General features: G+C 36.2%; 1 protein-coding gene across 10 annotated transcripts in view; it reads right to left on the bottom strand.

Moving 5' to 3' along the window:
- Positions 1–18,209, bottom strand: part of MARCHF7 (membrane associated ring-CH-type finger 7) — a 59,059-nt gene that overhangs the window by 12,197 nt on the left and 28,653 nt on the right. For 9 of the 10 annotated variants that reach the window (XR_005790555.1, XR_005790553.1, XR_005790554.1 and 6 more), the window contains 4 exons: positions 9,545–9,734; positions 7,749–7,916; positions 3,645–4,752; positions 904–1,070 (listed from right to left, as the gene is read on the bottom strand). Coding sequence is in view for 7 of the 10 variants with exons in the window: in XM_040476391.1 (XP_040332325.1) it covers positions 904–1,070; positions 3,645–4,752; positions 7,749–7,916; positions 9,545–9,734 (1,633 nt within the window). In the remaining 3 variants the exon portion in view is untranslated. Of the gene's footprint in view, positions 1–903; positions 1,071–3,644; positions 4,753–7,748; positions 7,917–8,658; positions 8,718–9,544; positions 9,735–18,209 lie in introns of all 10 variants that reach the window. The other variant, XM_040476397.1, reaches the window with a different exon arrangement.

The following is an 18,209-nucleotide window of genomic DNA, read 5'->3' as shown; positions in this document are numbered from 1 at the left end:
TGTCTCCCTCCCTCTTTCTCTCTCTCTGCCCCTCCCCTGCTTGCTCTCTCTCTCAAAACAAATAAATTAAACAAATTTTTTAAAATTGTGCACATTTACTAATCTCGTCTAATTTCCCACCCTTCTCACCTTAGGAGTCATTTTTACTTATGTCCTCTGGTACTCATGGTCTAACAAATTTCTCTCAACTTTAAAATTAAATTTCACTCTCTCAAAATAAATAAATAAACATTAAAAAAAAAAGGGGGTGCCTAGGTGGCTCAGTCAGTTAAGCATCTGACTCTTGATTTCAGCTCAGGTCAAGATTTCATGGTTTTGAGTTTGAGCTCTGCATTGGGCTCTGCACTGACAGCTCAGAGGCTAGAGCCTGCTTCTGATTCTCCATCTCCCTCTCCCTCTGCCCCTCTCCAGCTTGCACTCTCTCTCTCAAAAATTAATTACTTATTTATGTTTATTTACTTTTGAGAAAGAGAGAGAGAGAGAGAGAGAGAGAGAGAGCGCGCGCGCGCGAGCGGGGGAGTAGCAGAGAGAGAGAGGGAAACTCAGAATCTGAAGCAGGCTCCAGGCTCTAAGCTGTCAGCACAGAGCCGGACACAGAGCTCGAACTCACAAACTGAGATCATGACATGAGCCCAAGTCAGACACATCATCGACTGAGACACCCAGGCGCCCCAAAAGAAGTAATATTTAAAAAAAAAAACACAGTACAATACATTAAATTCTGAAGCAAGATTAATGAAGTTCATTAATTCTTTTGCTTCAAAAATTAATTACCATACTTTTGATAAGAGTATAAATTTGACAATCAGTAAATTATAATCAGATTTGGTAACTAAAACCTATATGTACGTGCATCTCTTGGAAAGACTGCAAAAACAAAACACACAAAAAGGTAAATCTTACCAGAGTTAATTTTGGCCTGTAACCACTTTTTCATACAATCTTGGTGAACATACTGCAAGCTTCCTGTGCACTTGCACGGCTCTATCAGCAAGTTAGATGATGATGCAGCTGCCATCTGACAAATTCTACATAAGTCACCTTCTTCTTCAGAGTCCTCTAAAAGGAGGCTAGAAAAGAAGGAGCATCTTGTAAATACAGCTATCAAAACTCATCCTGGTTGGTCATTTCAAATCATACATAATCTCAAACAATATTTTTGTTATTTCTATTCATGTTCTAAGTAGAAAAAAAGCAAACAACCATAAAAAACTCCAACCACCATTAAAAACCAATTCAATGAGAATGAAAATGACAATAACTGTTTTAAAGGTAAATGAAACAGGATATCCTATTATTTACCTTCAAAGGCTTTAAGTGATTTTGTCTTTGATATCACACTTATTTCGTATCACACCTTATTTTTCACAATCACTTTACAAATATCCCAAGAAATTTTAATTTCTACAGTACCGTAGACTACTTCAGTTCCTTAATTTCTACAGTACCGTAGACTACTTCAGTTCCAACAGTATAAAGGTAATGTACTTACATACTTAGCACTTTCCTCCCTCATCTCCAAAAAAACATTTAGTACAACTTCAAAAAATTAAATATGGGCTTGTGTTTTTTCACTTACATGCTATCAGAACCACATAGAGTTAAACTGATAAACTTTTTGTGCTAAATCACAGTAAAAGAACAAAGACTTTTATTCATTTCCCCCACCCCTAGCAATGTTATTTATTTAATCATCCTCATTTCAACAGAGTAGGCTTTTAAAGTGTGAAGCAGTTTTCATTAACCTATGTCCTCTAACAGGCCCACATGTACTGCTTAATTTAAATGCAGAATGATAGCCATTTATATATATTTTACAAATATTTAATGTTTGTTAAAGTGCTTATTGCCTTAGTCCACTGCTGGCATGAAAGAAGTAACTCAGTAAATTACAACTGAATGCTAAACTGTTACTAAAATATAACCTGGATGATACAGGTTCCTAATGAATTCAGCAAAAAGATGTATGGAAAGAGGATTAGATATACAACTGTTAGGTGATTATCATGGTCTGGTTAAGCCAGAGATATAACCTCAAGCATAAATATTTATGTTTTACCTTCAGATTTAACTTTCTCTGGCTTATACTTTCAATTATTTTTACTTAAGAGTTTCAATTTTTTAGACTCGTATTAATTTACTTGTGGAGTGTCTTGAAATCACATATTAGCAAAAAATATATAACGAAGGAATACCCACACACTATTTCTATGACAAAATAACCAACAAACACTGCTTTATAATCTAACCAGACATGGTGGTGCTGGCTTAGTTTGTTTCTCTTTGGAAATTACCAAACTAATGCTTTGCCCTCTGTTGAACCACTGCCCTCAAATTAACCTAACTTTGAACACAGGAAATATAATAGTTACTACATTTATCAGCAGACAGCTTATAATCAGAGGGAGTTACTATGACATTAAAGCTAAGAATACCAGGGCATCTTTTTTCAAGAAAGGAAAAATAGCAAACTTCAAATGCGGGAAGAGAATAGTCCCATGCTACAATTTGTCCTACATAAGGAAAAAAGGGAATGTAGTAGCCTAATATCCAACAACCCAGACTCTCTTTATCCCCAGAGAGTTACATTTTAATGTATTTCTTAAAAAAATAAAAAAATCTAAAATAGTAAAAGCTATGCTTCCCAACAATCCCATTACATTAGTTATTTATGAAGAAAAAGCAACAAGTTAAAACACCCCACAACCTTAGCTTTACCTAAGTCTTGTCTTCCTATATTTTACATAAACTATCCTAATCCATTTTACAATAAAAATTATTTTAATAAATGGAAAAACTAAGTACACTAAAATGACAAAATAAACAATCAAGTTGGGACTGAAATCTCTGATCTTTCATCTTTTCACTCTTACCAGAGATTTTTAAATAATCAACGGTACAAAGATTGTATCTGCATAAAAAGATTCTAAGTCCTATATTTAAACTACTATTTCTGTCAAATCAATACACAAAGAATATTCTGTGTACATGTACACATCAAAAACAAAATTTGTGCAAATGATTTTATTTTATCTCATTCCAGAAGAGTCTGAGATGAGATATACAAATAAATGGTAAATAAATCTTAACTAAAGGTAAGACAGATAGTTTTGATAATTTATAAACCACTGGGGTCCCTTTATCAATTCTACTTAGCAATGGTTCTACCAAGGAATGGGGTGAGACATTAAGATTTTTTGCCTTTTTATGCAAAAAGCTGTATTGAAAGCTGGTTAAAAATAATCTTCAGACTATCTTGATGCAATCTACACCCCCAGTGCCTATCTTCATTATTAATTCTCATCCACTTTACCTCTGAGAATTTAACATCTTAGTGGGTATAAATCTTAAGGAAAGAAATTTCCGGTATGTTTCTTGTTATGAGAAGCCATTTTAGAAATAAAGATTCCTGGGGCACCTGGGTGGTTCACTTGGTTGAGCATCTGACTTCAGCTCAGGTCATGATCTCACAGTTCACGACTTTGAGTCCCACATCAGGCTCACTGCAGAGCCCCCTTCAGATTCTGTCCCTCTCTCTCTCTGCCCCTTCCCACTCGCATGCTTTCTCCCTTCAAAAATAAAAAAAGATTTCTTCCTCTAATCTGCTCTTGCTTTACAGACTTATGACAGGTATTCAAATTTACCTCTCTTTTATTTTCTGCAGTTTTTCTGGGTCTCTTGAAGGTGCACTTTTAGTTTTATCACTTTTTCCATCAGATGAACTCCAACCTGAAGGAATAATATCTACAGTGATCATGACATTGTCGGTCAAATTATTTCCAAGTGCTGGGGGGACTGCGAATCGAAATAAAGAACCAGGAAGGATCCCTGTTATTCCTGTATTTCTTCCACTGTGAGCTGAATCTGATGTGGAGCCACCCGTAGCAGTACTACTCGATGCTGCAGATGCTTGTGATCTGCTGGCAGTAGCCCCAAGGGGATCACTCTGTGCTTCAAGGTGAACCACTTCATTTGATTCTCTTCTAAAAATATGATGAGATCTAGATGGTATATCAGAGGTAGGTATCCTTGAAGATTCATCTCGTCCCTCTCGTCTCCTTCTAGAGAACAAAGGTGTGCATCTATTTCTAAGTGAGGAAGATAACCATGGTCCTGTATTTCTACCTTCAGATTCTTGGTTAAAATTTTCTGAATCAGGCTCAGAGCTATGATTTTGGCTAAGAGATGACAAACCCCATCTTCGCCTAAGAAATCGAAATCCCTGAGAAGCTTCAGATGCCCTACTATCGGGAACATCAGAAGCTGACGCTGCATTGCTACGAGACTGTGAAGCTGTCAAGATTCTTGGAGAAACATAGGAATTTTCAGAACTCAATGATCTTGTATTCAAGGAATCCTGACTAGATCTTCGGGGAAAGAAGGTAGATGACATACTAGAAGCTATACGTGACAGCAATCTTCTGGTTGACCGTCTACCTTCATTGTCAGAAGAGTCTTGAAATGATCTTTGAGATGAACCAACCCTATCCGAACTGCTTATGGTTGAAGCTTCATCTCTATTTGAAAGATAAGAAAATCCAGGCTGTGTACTGCTTTGGGGAGATTCCAATTCTCTTGGAGAAAAATTTGACCGTAGAGAATTTCTATTAGAGTCCCTAGAACATGGTACAGTCTGATGTTCAGAAGGCATCTGGTGGTTTGTGGATGATGTATTCAACTGTAAAGTGCTCACTGAGTTATCTTTTGGTCTTGCTCCCTGTGAATATGAAGAAGGAACTCTGTCTTGAATATCTATTTTTGAAAGAAAAGAAAGATAACCAATTACATGGAATATTTTGAGTATTAAATTTAGAATTAACTAATATTTGCAAAATGAAACACTGGATTCAAACCAATACTGCTATTATTATGAATACACAGCTTAACTACTATTACAGAAAAAAACATAAATGTATTTCTCTTTTTATACTAAGTTAACACTGCAAACTGAAAAGAAAGAAATATATCATGGCTAATGAGACAAACATCTAAATCTACTAAATTAATGAAGGTATAACAGTCTGAATTTGTTAATCAGAAATTGATATGGTAAATATCTAACATCTAAATGGATAAGGAATTTTATTTTATTTTTAAATGTTTATTTTTGAGAGAGAGCGTGTGTGGGAGAGAGAGGGAGACAGAGGATCCAAAGTGGACTCTGCGCTGACAGTGGAGAGAATGATGTGGAGCTCACATTCACAAACCATGAGATCTTGATCTGAGCCAAAGTCGAATGCTTAACCGACTGAGCCACCCAGATGCCTCTAAATGGATAAGAAATTTTCAATGAGCCAAATAATTCACTGTAAAGGACTCTTACAATAAATAATGGCAAAATAATCCTAGGAAGACAGTGTTTTGGAGATTCTTCCTACACTGCAAGTATAAAAGTTATTTCATACAAATACTATCATCTTTAAAATTTTACGGCAAACCTTGGTTGACAGCTAAAAATTCCTCCAACCTTTTTTCTTTCAAGTTCTTATCTCTGTTACTTATCAGACATAACTCTACTTTTCAACACTTGCTAGAAGCTAGGAGTCAGAATAGAGCCCACTACTGGTGGTTCTACACCTTAAAATGGGATGAGAAATACTACAGCATTCCTTTATAAAGAATTCTCATCCACACACTTAAAGAGTGAGATTGCTACTGTGCTAACACATGGACCTTCATGAAGGGATAAACTGTTAGTGGCTAAATCTATTCTACCCTATACTTTTAGACATTCAAACCTAGACGCCACTGATACTATATACTAGAGCTCATACACCTAAAACCAAACAAATAAAAAGAGGTCTTCATTGATCATGGCAAAGACTGCCCCAATAACTTTATTTAAAATAACCTACACAGGGTGTGCCTGGCTGGCTCAGTTGATGGGGTTGTAAGTTTGAGCTCCAGAATGGGTGAAGAGATTACCTAAAACAATTTTTTTTTTTTTTTTTTTTTTTTTTAGTTTATTTATTTTGAGAGAGAAAACACAAGCAGGGGAGGGGCAGGGAGAGAAGGAGACAGACCGAGAGCCCCAAGCAGGTTCTGTGCTGTCCACACAGAACCCAACACAGGCACCCGATCTCAAGAACCCTGAGATCATAACCTGAACCAAAATCAAGTCAGACGCTTAACTGACTGAGCCACGTAGGTGCCCCAAACAAATGTATTTTCTTCTATGTAAATCAAACTCCACTTCTGCCTGCTAGATCTGTCAACTTCAATAAGCACTTTTTTTTAGTATTACTATTTTATGACATTTAATTTTGAAAACCTTAATACACTAACAGAAATAGTGTGGGTCTTTATTTCAACTGAATGAATAAAGGCACATTCATGTTAAACAAACGTAATTCTAAATTATGCCTTAAAATGTTGATTTCAAGCTTTAGTTAGGTCAGAAATTTACCATTAAGTAGTTATTACACTATACAGTTAATTGCTGAACAACATGGATTCGATCTGCATAGGTCCACTTATCCACAGATTTTTCTGGTAAATACAGTAGGCATGATATATGTATTTCTCTTACGATTTTTTCTTTTCTAACATTTTTAATGTTTATTTATTTTGGGGAGGGCGGGTAGGGGCAGAGAGAGAGAGACAGAGAGACAGACAGACAGACAGACACAGAATTCGAAGCAGGCTCCAGGCTCCAAGCTGTCAGCACAGTGCCCGATGCAGGGCTCGAACTCACCAACTGCGAGATCATGACCTGAGCCGAAGTCAGACACTTAACCAACTGAGCCACCCAGGCACCCCTTATGATTTTTTTAATGACATAATTTATTTTCTCTAGCTTACTTTATTATAAGAATTCATTATGTAACACATACAGGTATATGTTAACTAACTGCTTACATTTTTGGTAAGGTTTCCAGTCAGCAGTAGGGTATGAGTAGTAAAGTTTTAGGGGAGTCAAAAGTTATATATACATAGATTTTCAACTGCACCGGAGGAAGGGGCAGATAGGGGCCAGTGCCCTCACCCCTGCATTGTTCAAGGGTCAACTGTATAACGCAAATGATATTGGGGTATGCTAAAATTATTTAGTATACTTTACAACATAGTTTTTAATAAAATATTTTTCAATATTTATTTATTTTGAGAGTGAAAGAGTGGGGGAGGGTCAGAGAGGAGAGAGAATCCAAGCAGGCTCCAAACTGACCGCACAGAGCCCAATGCAGGGCTTGATCTTACGAACCATGAGATCATGACCTGAGCTGAAACCAAGAGTGGGAAACTTAACTGACTAAACCAACATATATTTGCCCCAACATATATTTTTAGAAAATTATAAGCAGGCAAAATCCAGATACGACTGTACATCTATTTTAAGCTTTTTATTTTTTAAAGTATAAAAACAAATAAGCTAGTATACAGTATAAAAACATACTAAGCTATTTTGAAATCTCCGTAAGATGCACTTCATGTATTCGTTTCTACTGTCATTTTATTTTTTTTCAACGTTTATTTTTATTTTTTGGGACAGAGAGAGACAGAGCATGAACGGGGGAGGGGCAGAGAGAGAGGGAGACACAGAATTGGAAACAGGCTCCAGGCTCTGAGCCATCAGCCCAGAGCCCGACGTGGGGCTCGAACTCCCGGACCGCGAGATCGTGACCTGGCTGAAGTCGGACGCTTAACCGACTGCGCCACCCAGGCGCCCCTCTACTGTCATTTTAATAATACATACACAGAGGAAAATGTAACACTATTAGGCTATACATAATAATACAATTTATACATACATGATGAATTTGTGAAATCACCACCTCGGTGGCTATAATCCATAAGATTACTAATGGAAGAATCTGTTCTTCTCTCTAAATCTCTTCTCTCTCTCATCAAGTCAGTTCCAAATGATCCAAGTACCATTGATGAAGACCTAGGAACTTGATTATGCCTCCAAGAAGATTCTTAAAATAATGGAAGAAATTTTAATTCAGAAAATGCTTTCAAGATTTCTGATGACAGTTCTGTGGTATTATACAGGGAGGTTATCATGATTTGTTACATAGTTGCAATCAGAAGCAAAATTCAGCAAAACATAAAATTATTCACTAATGAACTCATCACTTATAAAATTGTTTCCTACTCAAATATTCTTCTCTAACACTACAATTTACCACCCATCCATGATGCCAATGTCTCAGTCACCTTCTAGAACACCTGACCATACCATGTGAGCTTGATGTAAAATAATTACAGAACAAAATGCAAAGCTGGTCAAAGATGCAGAATTTCCTGAAAAGTCAATGAAACTGATATTGGAGAACAGCCAAAATTAAAATCAAGCCATGTCAAAATGGAAGATGTTTTACTATAGCCACTGAAGATATTTTATCAGAAATATTATCATTGCCATCACACTTGCTTCACTTATTGTAAAAATTAATGTACTGTTGCAATCATAATCTAAATTTTTAAATGAAATCATATCTAACAAAATAAATTAAAAATAAGTCTGATAACTTTCCCCCCTAACTATTTACCTTGAAATTTTGTTTCTTCCTTTCCTAGTCCCAATAGCCTTATTGATTCCTCCTCATTAAGGGAAATGGCCCAGGGTATTTAATGCTATGCCTTCACAGAGAAGAGACCAAAAGTATCTGTGCACAATGGTGTTTGTCTACAATGTTAAGGACAGTCTGCTCTTACCCATCACACTACTCTTAATATTCTTCAGATGGGCAGTGTCTTTCCCCAGGCGGTCCTGCCTATCAAAATAGAAAGGAATCGCTTACACTAATTCAAATGATAATACAAATGCATTTCAAGAATTTTATCTCCAATTGTGTCATCACAAACTGTCTCATCTTAAAACTATTTCAGGCATTTCCTAGTGTTTCATTTGAAGAGGACTCTAAGTGAGGCGGGAGCTTCCTCTGCCCCCTCAAGAAAAAGAAAAGATGTTTTCAATTTGTGCAATAAATGTATGTCTGTGAGTACAAAATACCATGCATGGAACTTTATGGATAAGTCATCTAAATCCCAGAATGGTTAAGTGACTTGTCCAATGCCATACAGAAGTCTAGAATTGAATCATCGCTTTCAGATTCCTTATATATAGAACTCCAAATAGAATACCATCAACTATTTTGTTTAAAGAATTTCTATTTTTTCTCAATATAAGTATATAACACAATATTCACCATTTATAAAAGATACGCTTAGGTTAGGGAATGTTAACGTATCAGTACATTTGGCTTCCCTAGTATAACAATTAAAAAAAAAAAAAAAGTGACCTCCTATACAATAACCAGCAAAATACATGTCATTTTTACCAATTTGATTACCAAACAGATCAGCTATTCTAATTAACCAAAATATGTTAATCTTGTTTGTACAGGAAATTTGTATCAAATTTAGAAAGAAAATCCAAACTGAGTTAATTTTAGTTTCAGCACTAATAAGATTTTGAAATCTCCACTACATTTCTGACCCACTCTTGCATGCAGAACTTGTTTAATAACACTAAGTTTTGGTAAAAGGGCTTTAGTCCATAGTGCATATATAATAACCCTTACACAAATTTAACTCTTACCTGATACAGCATTTAAACCATGTCCAATATTTCTCCCAGCAGAGGTAGATGTACAGTTTGTACAGGAAAGTTTAGGTCTTTTTGAATCATGATCCCGTTGCTGGTTTTGTGATCTTGAGCGTGCTCCCTGAGTTATCTCAGATTCACTATACCAAGCAGACTGAAATGGTGATGCTGATGCTGATGTAGACTATCAGTAAAAAAAAACAAAAAACAAAACAAAACAAAAAAAACGGTTGTAACGAACAACAAAATGCTTGTATTCAGTCTACTAAATTTATTCCGAATTCAATCATTCCTCACAAGCATACATTTTTCTACTATGTAGGTTTTTCATAGTTTTTTGTTCCTTTCTACTCACATGACCCTTTACTTTATACTGTAATTATACTTTGCTAGGTAATCAATCTGATACAGATTAAATCTACTATGTAACTGTATATAAATACTTGTGTTAGAAAAAACTGAAGAACAAAATTCTTACAATCATTTTGTTTTCCTGATTTAATATTTCAAACTCCTGAGAAACCTATGTCCTTTCCTAAAGGTGAACAGAACACCAAGAAAATAATATATAAATAAATTATGAAAACTCTACTATAAAAACAAGATTTTTCAAATAATAAAAAATGCATCCTGGATCTACTGTCCAGAAATATTCTGTATTTTTCTCAGAATGTAAATGGTATTAAAAAAAAAAATCCTAGTATCTGGATTTTTTTCATCAGTGAAGCAAGAAACAGGTAAACATATACATAGTAAACATAGTATATATTAAAACTCTTAGCTCAAGGTTTTCTCTTTGAACACAGAAATATACACACACAAGTTATAGCAACCTGTAATACAAAAATTACTCGGAATGTACAAACTATTTCACTTCCTCCTAATTCTTTAATTGGTTAAAACAGTTTATTCTATGCAAGGCACAAAAAGAAAAAGGATTAGTCTATCCCTTTAAATATGTAGATTTAAATAATAAGAACATATTCCAACATAATTGTTGAAAGTGTCCTTTTCGGGGCGCCTGAGTGGCTCAGTCGGTTAAGGAGCCGACTTTGGCTCAGGTCATGATCTCGTGGTCCATGAGTTTGAGCCCGGCATTGGACTCTGTGCTGACAGCTCAGAGCTCAGAGCCTGGAGCCTGCTTCTGCTCCTGTGTCTCCCTCTCTCTCTGCCCCTCCCCCATTCGCGTTCTGTCTCTGCCTTTCAAAAATGAATGTTAAAAAAAAATTTTTTTAAAAAGTGTCCTTTTCTATTATGCTTCAATTACAAGAAGCATACTGCATGGTTTCAGGGAACTATATATTATTCGTTCAGGGTACCTGTACAGAATAAGCCTTGCACACATGGAAAAGTAGAAGATGCAAAGCTGAATAAGTAGGAACAGGCCAGATCCAGAGTTCATCCATCCCTTGCCCATCCCTACTGCAAACTCAATGTGGCTTCAGCTTAGTACAAATTTGGTCTCACAAGCCTTCTGCACCAAGTCCTCCACAGAGCCTCAATGAATGAACTGGAGTAGCATTAGAGACGAAATTCATTAGATATTTCACAACCAAACTATTATGTGCCATCATCAGGGTATTAGGGACCATGTGTTATATAGACCACTGATTCTAAGACCTTTGGATTTCAGAGACCAAAATAAAGATGTTCTAATTTAAAATTTAGAAAGAATTGCCAGGCTGACAAGCAAGGAAATCTAAATTAGCAAATACCACTTAATCCCACTCCAACTTTTAAAAGGGACATTTTATATACTCCTCAAACATGACAACATAATAGAATAAAACAGGCTTTTAAAGTGAATAAACTTTATTTGTATAAAGTCTTGTCCTTATTTTTCTTCTCTTGCATGGACCAAATTGTTACTGACTGGCACTTCTGAAAATTGGACTTTTGTAACTACTAAAGGAGAAAATACCATCAGATCAACCACTTCTTAGATCCTTAGAGCATTGTGGAAGATGAAAAAAATGGAATAACTGAAAGTAGGAAAATCAACTATGAAGTCATTGAAATAGCAGGAAATAAGTGCTTGCAACAAAAGCAATGAGAACAGAATAATTATATCAGATGAAAACTCATCAAATTTAGAGATATTGTGAGAAATGAACAAAAAGTTGGATATCAATTGTTTTCAGGCACTGGCTACTGGTGGGAAAAGACACACTCACTGCTCAGGAAACAATTTTCATGACTTCCCACTCTAAAACGCAGCCCATGCAGCCTATATGTCATTCGAGAGACAAAAGTGCTTGTTAATATCAATATATGGAAAGGATAAACAGAGGTTCTGACCAGTATTTCTGCTGGTTTAAAATCAAAATCAAAACAGTTTTGGGCTCCTACCAACTTGGTCCACCGTTCAAATACCTTCAGTCTGAATTTTTTACCATTGTTAATTATTTTAACAATTTCAAACTATTGGTGGGCAAATAAAATAGGAAATGAGTCTATCGCCAAAGCATACTGCCCTTCAGATAATGGATGCTTTAAAAGTAGTTTTGGGGTTGTTTCCATTTTTTAGACTATTATGAATAATGAGAAAAAAATTTTTGTTCAAGATTTCTAAGGTCTAAAAAACACTGCCAACACAACTGATCTTACTAAGATGATCTTACTAAAAAAGAACATTAATGAAAACTTATTTGTAAATCATATATTTAATAAGAAACTTGTATCCAGAATATTTTAAAAACTCTCACAACTCATAAATTAAGTCAATACTTAAGTTTCCAAAACAGGAAAAACAAGGCCCACATGGGTTCACTGGTGAATTCTACCAAACATTTAAGGAAGAAAATACAACAATTCTCTCCAATCTCTTGCAGAGGACAGAAGAGAAAATACTTCTTTATTCATACTATAAGGGCAGCATTACCCTAATACCAAAACCAGTTAACATAACAAACAACAAGTAAACTATAAACCACTATCTGTCATGAAGACACACAGAAGTCCTCAATAAAATACTAAAGCACTGAATTCTGAAAGTACAAGACAAATCATATACCACAATGAAGAGGGATTTATCCCAGATATGTAAGGCTGGTTCAACATTAAAAAAAAAAAATCAATCAATGTAATCCATCACATTAAAAGGCTAAAGAAACAAAAATCATGTAACCAACAGATGAAAAAAAAGCATTTAATAAAATCCAACATCCCTTTCTGATAAAAATTCTCAGCAAACTAGAAATAAAAGGTAATTTCATCAATTTGATAAACAATTATCTATTTAAAAAAATACAGCTACAAAGAGGAACTTCAAAAAAAAAACCATTTACAATTACACCCAAAATAATAAAATACTCGGGAATAAACTTAACCAAGGAGGTGAAAGACTGTACAATGAAAACTATAAAAACAATGATGAAAGAAACTGAAGAGGACACAAAGAAATGGAAAGATATTCCATGCTCACAGACTGTTAAAATGTTCATAACAATCTACAGATTTAATGCAATCTCTATCAAAATGCCATTTTTCACAGAACTAGAATAATACTAAAATTTGTATGGAACCACAAAAGACCCAGAATAGGCAAAGCAATCTTAAGAAAGAAGAACAAAGCTGTAAGAATCACACTCCCAGATTCCAAAGTATACTACAAAGGTATAGTAATCAAAACACTATGGCACTGGCACAAAAACAGACAAATAAATGGAACAGAATAGAGAACCCAGAAATAATCCCATTTTTCAGGTCAACTGATCTATGACAAAGGAGGAGAGAATATACAATGGGGAAAAGACAGGGGCACCTGGGTGGCTCAGTCGGTTAAGCATCCAACTTTGGCACAGGTCATGATCTCATGGTTCCTGAGTTTGAAACCCACGTCGGGCTCTGGGCTGACAGCTGGGAGCCTGGAGCCTGCTTCGGATTCTGTGTCTCATTTTCTCTCTGCCCCTCCCTCACTTATGCTATGCCTCTCAAAAATAAATAAAAGTGCAAAAAACAATTTTTTTTTTTTTAAGAAACAGTGGAGAAAAGACAGTCTTTTTAACAAATGGTGCTGGGAAAACAGGTAAGCTACATGCGAAAGAATGAAACTGGACCACTTTCTCACATCATACACAAAAATAAATTGTTTAAAGACCTAAAGGTAAGATCTGAAACCATAAAACTCCAAGAAAAAAATACAGGCAATAATTAGACATTAGCTGTAAAAACATTTTTCTAGCTATGTCTCCTCAGGAGAGGGAAACAAAAGCAAAATTAAGCTATTGGGACTCTACCCACCCCTGCCCCCAAAATCACTTCTATACCTCAACAAAACAAAAAGGCAACATACCAAATTCGATATTTGCAAATGATGTATACAATAGGGGGTTAATAACCAAAAATTATATAAAGAACTTATACAACCAAACACCACCACCACCACCACCAAATTAAAAACAGGCAGAGGACCTAAACAGACCCTTCTCCAAAGGAGACATACAGATGGCCAACAGGTGCATGAAAAGATACTCAATGTCACTAATCATCAAGGATATGCAAATCAAAACCACAATGGGGTATCACCTCACACCTGTCAGAATAGCTAAAATCAAAAACACAAGAAATATCATGTGTTGGGGAGGATATGGAGAAGGAACCCTAGGGCACTGATGGTGGGAATGCAAACTGGTTCAACCTCTGTGGAAAACAGTACAGAGATTCCTCAAAAAATTAAAACCAGAAGTGCCATTTGATCCAGTAATTCCACTACTGGGTATTTACTGAAAGAAATGAAAACATTAATTCAAAAAAATGTATGCACCTCTATATTTACTGTACCATTATTTACAATTGTTAAGATATAGAAGCAACCCAAGTGTCCATCAATAAAGATGTGGTGCATATACACATACACCCATACATACATACATACATACAGGGGACTATTAACCATAAAAAAGAATGAGAGCTTGCCATTTTTAACAACATGGACAGAGCTAAGTGAAATAAGTCAGTCAGAGAAAGACAACTATATGATTTCACTAATGTAGAATTTAAAAAACAAAAGGGGATCAAGAGTACACTTATCTTTTAATTTTTTTTTTTGTAACGTTTATTCATCTTTCAGAGACAGAGACAGAGCATGAGCGGGGAAGGGGCAGAGAGAGGGAGACACAGAATCCGAAGCAGGCTCCAGGCTCCGAGCTGTCAGCACAGAGCCCAGCGTGGGGCTTGAACCCACGAATGGCAAGATCATGACCTGAACCAAAGTCGGATGCTCGACTGAGCCACCCAGGCACCCCAGGAGTACACTTATCTTGATAAGCATGAAGTAATCTATAGAACTGTTGAATCATTATGTTGTATACCTGAGACTAGTAACACTGTACAAATAAGGCAAGAATGTCCTCTGTGATAATGTGGATTATACTTTCAGTCCTACGTCACTCCCCAACCTCCAGAGAGAACGGTGAAGGTTTAAGTATATAATAGCAAATAGCTTAGGTAATTATGACTATGCAATGATGCTTCCATAAAAACCCAAAAGAACTTGGTTCAGATAGCTTCTAGATTGGTGAACATGTGGAGATGCAGTAGAATGGCATGCCTGCAGAGGGCTTACAGAAGCTCTGCACCTTTTCCCCATCCGTTACCCTATTTATCTCTTCATCTTATTCATATTATTTATTTAACAAACCGGTAAACATAAAAGAATTCCCTTGACTTCTGTGAGCCACTCCAGCAAATAAAAAACTTAAGATGGGGGGCACCTGGGTGGCTCTGTGAGTTAAGCGTCCAACTCTTGATTTCAACTCAGGTGATGATCTCACATTTCGGGAGTTCAAGCCCCCACATCAGGCTCTTTGCTGAGAGCATGGAGTATGCTTGGGATCCTGTCTTTCCCTCTCTGCCCTTCCCCTGCTCTCCCTCACTCAAAATAAATAAAATAAAAAAGCAAAAAAAAACCAAAAAAAACTAAAAAAAAAACTAAAAAAATCTAAAAACTAAAAGCTAAGGTGGATGTTGATAGAACCTACAATCTGTAGTCTGTGACTGGCATCTAAAGTGGGGGAGTGGGTAGAAGGCAGTTTTGCAGGATTTCCACTAATCTGTGGAATCTGATGCTATCTCCAAATAGATAAGTGTTAGAATGGAACTGAATTCTTAGACACACCAATGGTGTCCAAGAATTATGTGGGTTGTGTGAGGGATCCCATCCTCTCCCACTTTGGAACTGGGTTGGAGAACCCAAGGCCCCCTAACATCAGGTATAAGACAAAGATTTACCCCTCAGCACTGCTTATCGTTTTTTTTTTTTTTTTACTGCTTATCTTTTTATATCCTCTTAAGAAAAAAAACAAACCTTAGATGTAACTGCCATATAACATTAGTTTCAGATGTGTCACATGATTCTCTGTGTATCATAATGATGAATACAGTCATTCTAGTCAACATCTACTACAACACGGTGATAAAATTTCTACTCTTGTGACTGAGAACTTCTAAGATCTACTCTCTCACCAATTTTCAAATATACCCCCTGGTATTATTAACTATAGTCAATATACTGCCCATTATATCTTGAGGACTATTTTATAACTGGAAATTTATACCTTTTGGCCACCTTCACCCACTTTGCCCAACCCTACCTCCCAGACTCTGGCAATCACCAATTTGTTCTCTGCACCCATAAATCCAGAATTCTCTTTAGATTCCATATAGAAGTGACATCTAATTAGGGATTTGTTTCTGCCTGACATATTTCACTTTGGCATAATGCCACCATGCTGTTGCAAATCGTAGGATATTTTTAATTCCTATGGCTGAATTATAGTCTACTGTAAATATACACACATTTACTTCACCCATTCATCCATTAATGGACACTTGTTTCCATGTCTTGGATACTGTAAATAATGCTCAATTAACATGCAGGTGTACTTATCTTTTTGAATTAATGCCTTTCTTTCAGATAAATACACAGAAATAGAAATGTTAGATCATATGGTAGTTGATTTTAATTTCTGGAGGAACCTTCATCATGTTTGTGATAGTGATTACACCAATTTACATTTCCACCAATAGTGCACAAGGGTTTTCTTTTCTCCACCCTAGCCAACACTTGCTAATTCTTGTCTAGCTATTCTTGAGGTGATAGGTCATTGTCTTCTCTAATAAGTGATGTTGAATACCTGTTCAATGTACCTATTGGCCATTAATGTGTCCTTTTTGGGAAAATGTCCATTCAGTTCCTCTGCCAATTTTTTAAACAGTTCTTTTGTTTGCTACAGAGTTGTATGAAAATTTCTTTATATATTTGAGGTTAACCCCTTATAAGGTATATCATTTGCAAATATTTTCTCCTGTTTGGTAGACTGCCTTATCATTTTGTTTTGATGGTTTCCTTTGCTATGCAGAAGCTTTTTAATATGATGCAGTCCCACTTGTTTACTATTGTTTTGGCTGCCTTTGCTTTTGCTATGAAATCCAAAAAATTGCCAAGTCCCCTGTCAAGGATCTTACAGTCTATATTTTCTTCTAGTTTTATGGATTCAGATCTAACGTTCAATTCTTTAATTCATTAACTTGATTTTGTGTATTGTGTAAGATAGTGGCTCCTTTTAATTCCTTTACATATGGCTTTCCCGTTTTCCCAACACAATTTATTGAAGAGACTTTACATTCCACACTGCACATTCTTGGCTCCACTGTGGTCCATTAATTAACCATATATGTGTGGGTTTATTTCTGGGCTCTTTACAGTGCTCCACTGATTTAACTGCTTTTTATGCCAATATCATAGTGTTTTGATTAGTCTTAGGATTGTAATTTAGTTTGAAATCAAGGAGCACAATGCCTCCAGTTTCATTATTCTTTCTCAATATTGCTTTCGCTATTGGGGCCTTTTGAGATACCAAACTTTAAGACTGTTATTTCTGTGAAAAATACCACTGGAATTTTGGTAGAAACTACACCCAATCTGTAGACTCTTTTGGGGAGTATGGGATTTTTTTTTTCAATGTTTATTTATTTTTGAGAAAGAAAAGGGGGAGGATGGGGAGGCAGACAGAGAATCCCAAGCAGGCTCTGCGCTGTCAGCACAGAGCCTGACACGGGGCTCAATCTCACAAACTGTGAGATCATGACCTGAGCCAAAATCAAGAGTCAGACACTCAGTTGACTGAGCCACCCAGGCACCCAAAGCAATATGGGCATTTTAACAACATTAATGCTTTCAACCCAAGGGCACAGGATAGCTTTCCATTTACCTGTGTCGTTTTCAACTCCTTTCATTAATCAATGTCTCATAATTTCAAGTATACAACATTCACCCCCTTGCTCAAATTAATCCCCTGTGGGTATTTTACTTTTTGATGCAGTTGCAAATAGGACTGTTTCCTTAATTTCTCTAATGGTTTGCTATAGAAATGCAACTGATTTTGTTGAGTACTGACACAAAGTACTGACTTTGTATCGCACAGCTCTACTGAATTTTTAAATTAGTTCTAACAATTTTCTGGTGGAGTCTTTAGGGTTTCTGTAAGTATTATGTTATCTAGAGGGGCGCCTGGGTGGCGCAGTCGGTTAAGCGTCCGACTTCAGCCAGGTCACGATCTCGCTGTCTGTGAGTTCGAGCCCCGCGTCAGGCTCTGGGCAGATGGCTCGGAGCCTGGAGCCTGTTTCCGATTCTGTGTCTCCCTCTCTCTCTGCCCCT

The sequence above is a fragment of the Herpailurus yagouaroundi genome, unplaced genomic scaffold (assembly GCF_014898765.1).
Source record: "Herpailurus yagouaroundi ecotype Mexico unplaced genomic scaffold, PumYag 140, whole genome shotgun sequence".
In the NCBI taxonomy this organism is placed as follows: domain Eukaryota; kingdom Metazoa; phylum Chordata; class Mammalia; order Carnivora; family Felidae; genus Herpailurus; species Herpailurus yagouaroundi.
This window is presented reverse-complemented; position numbering and strand designations above follow the sequence as displayed.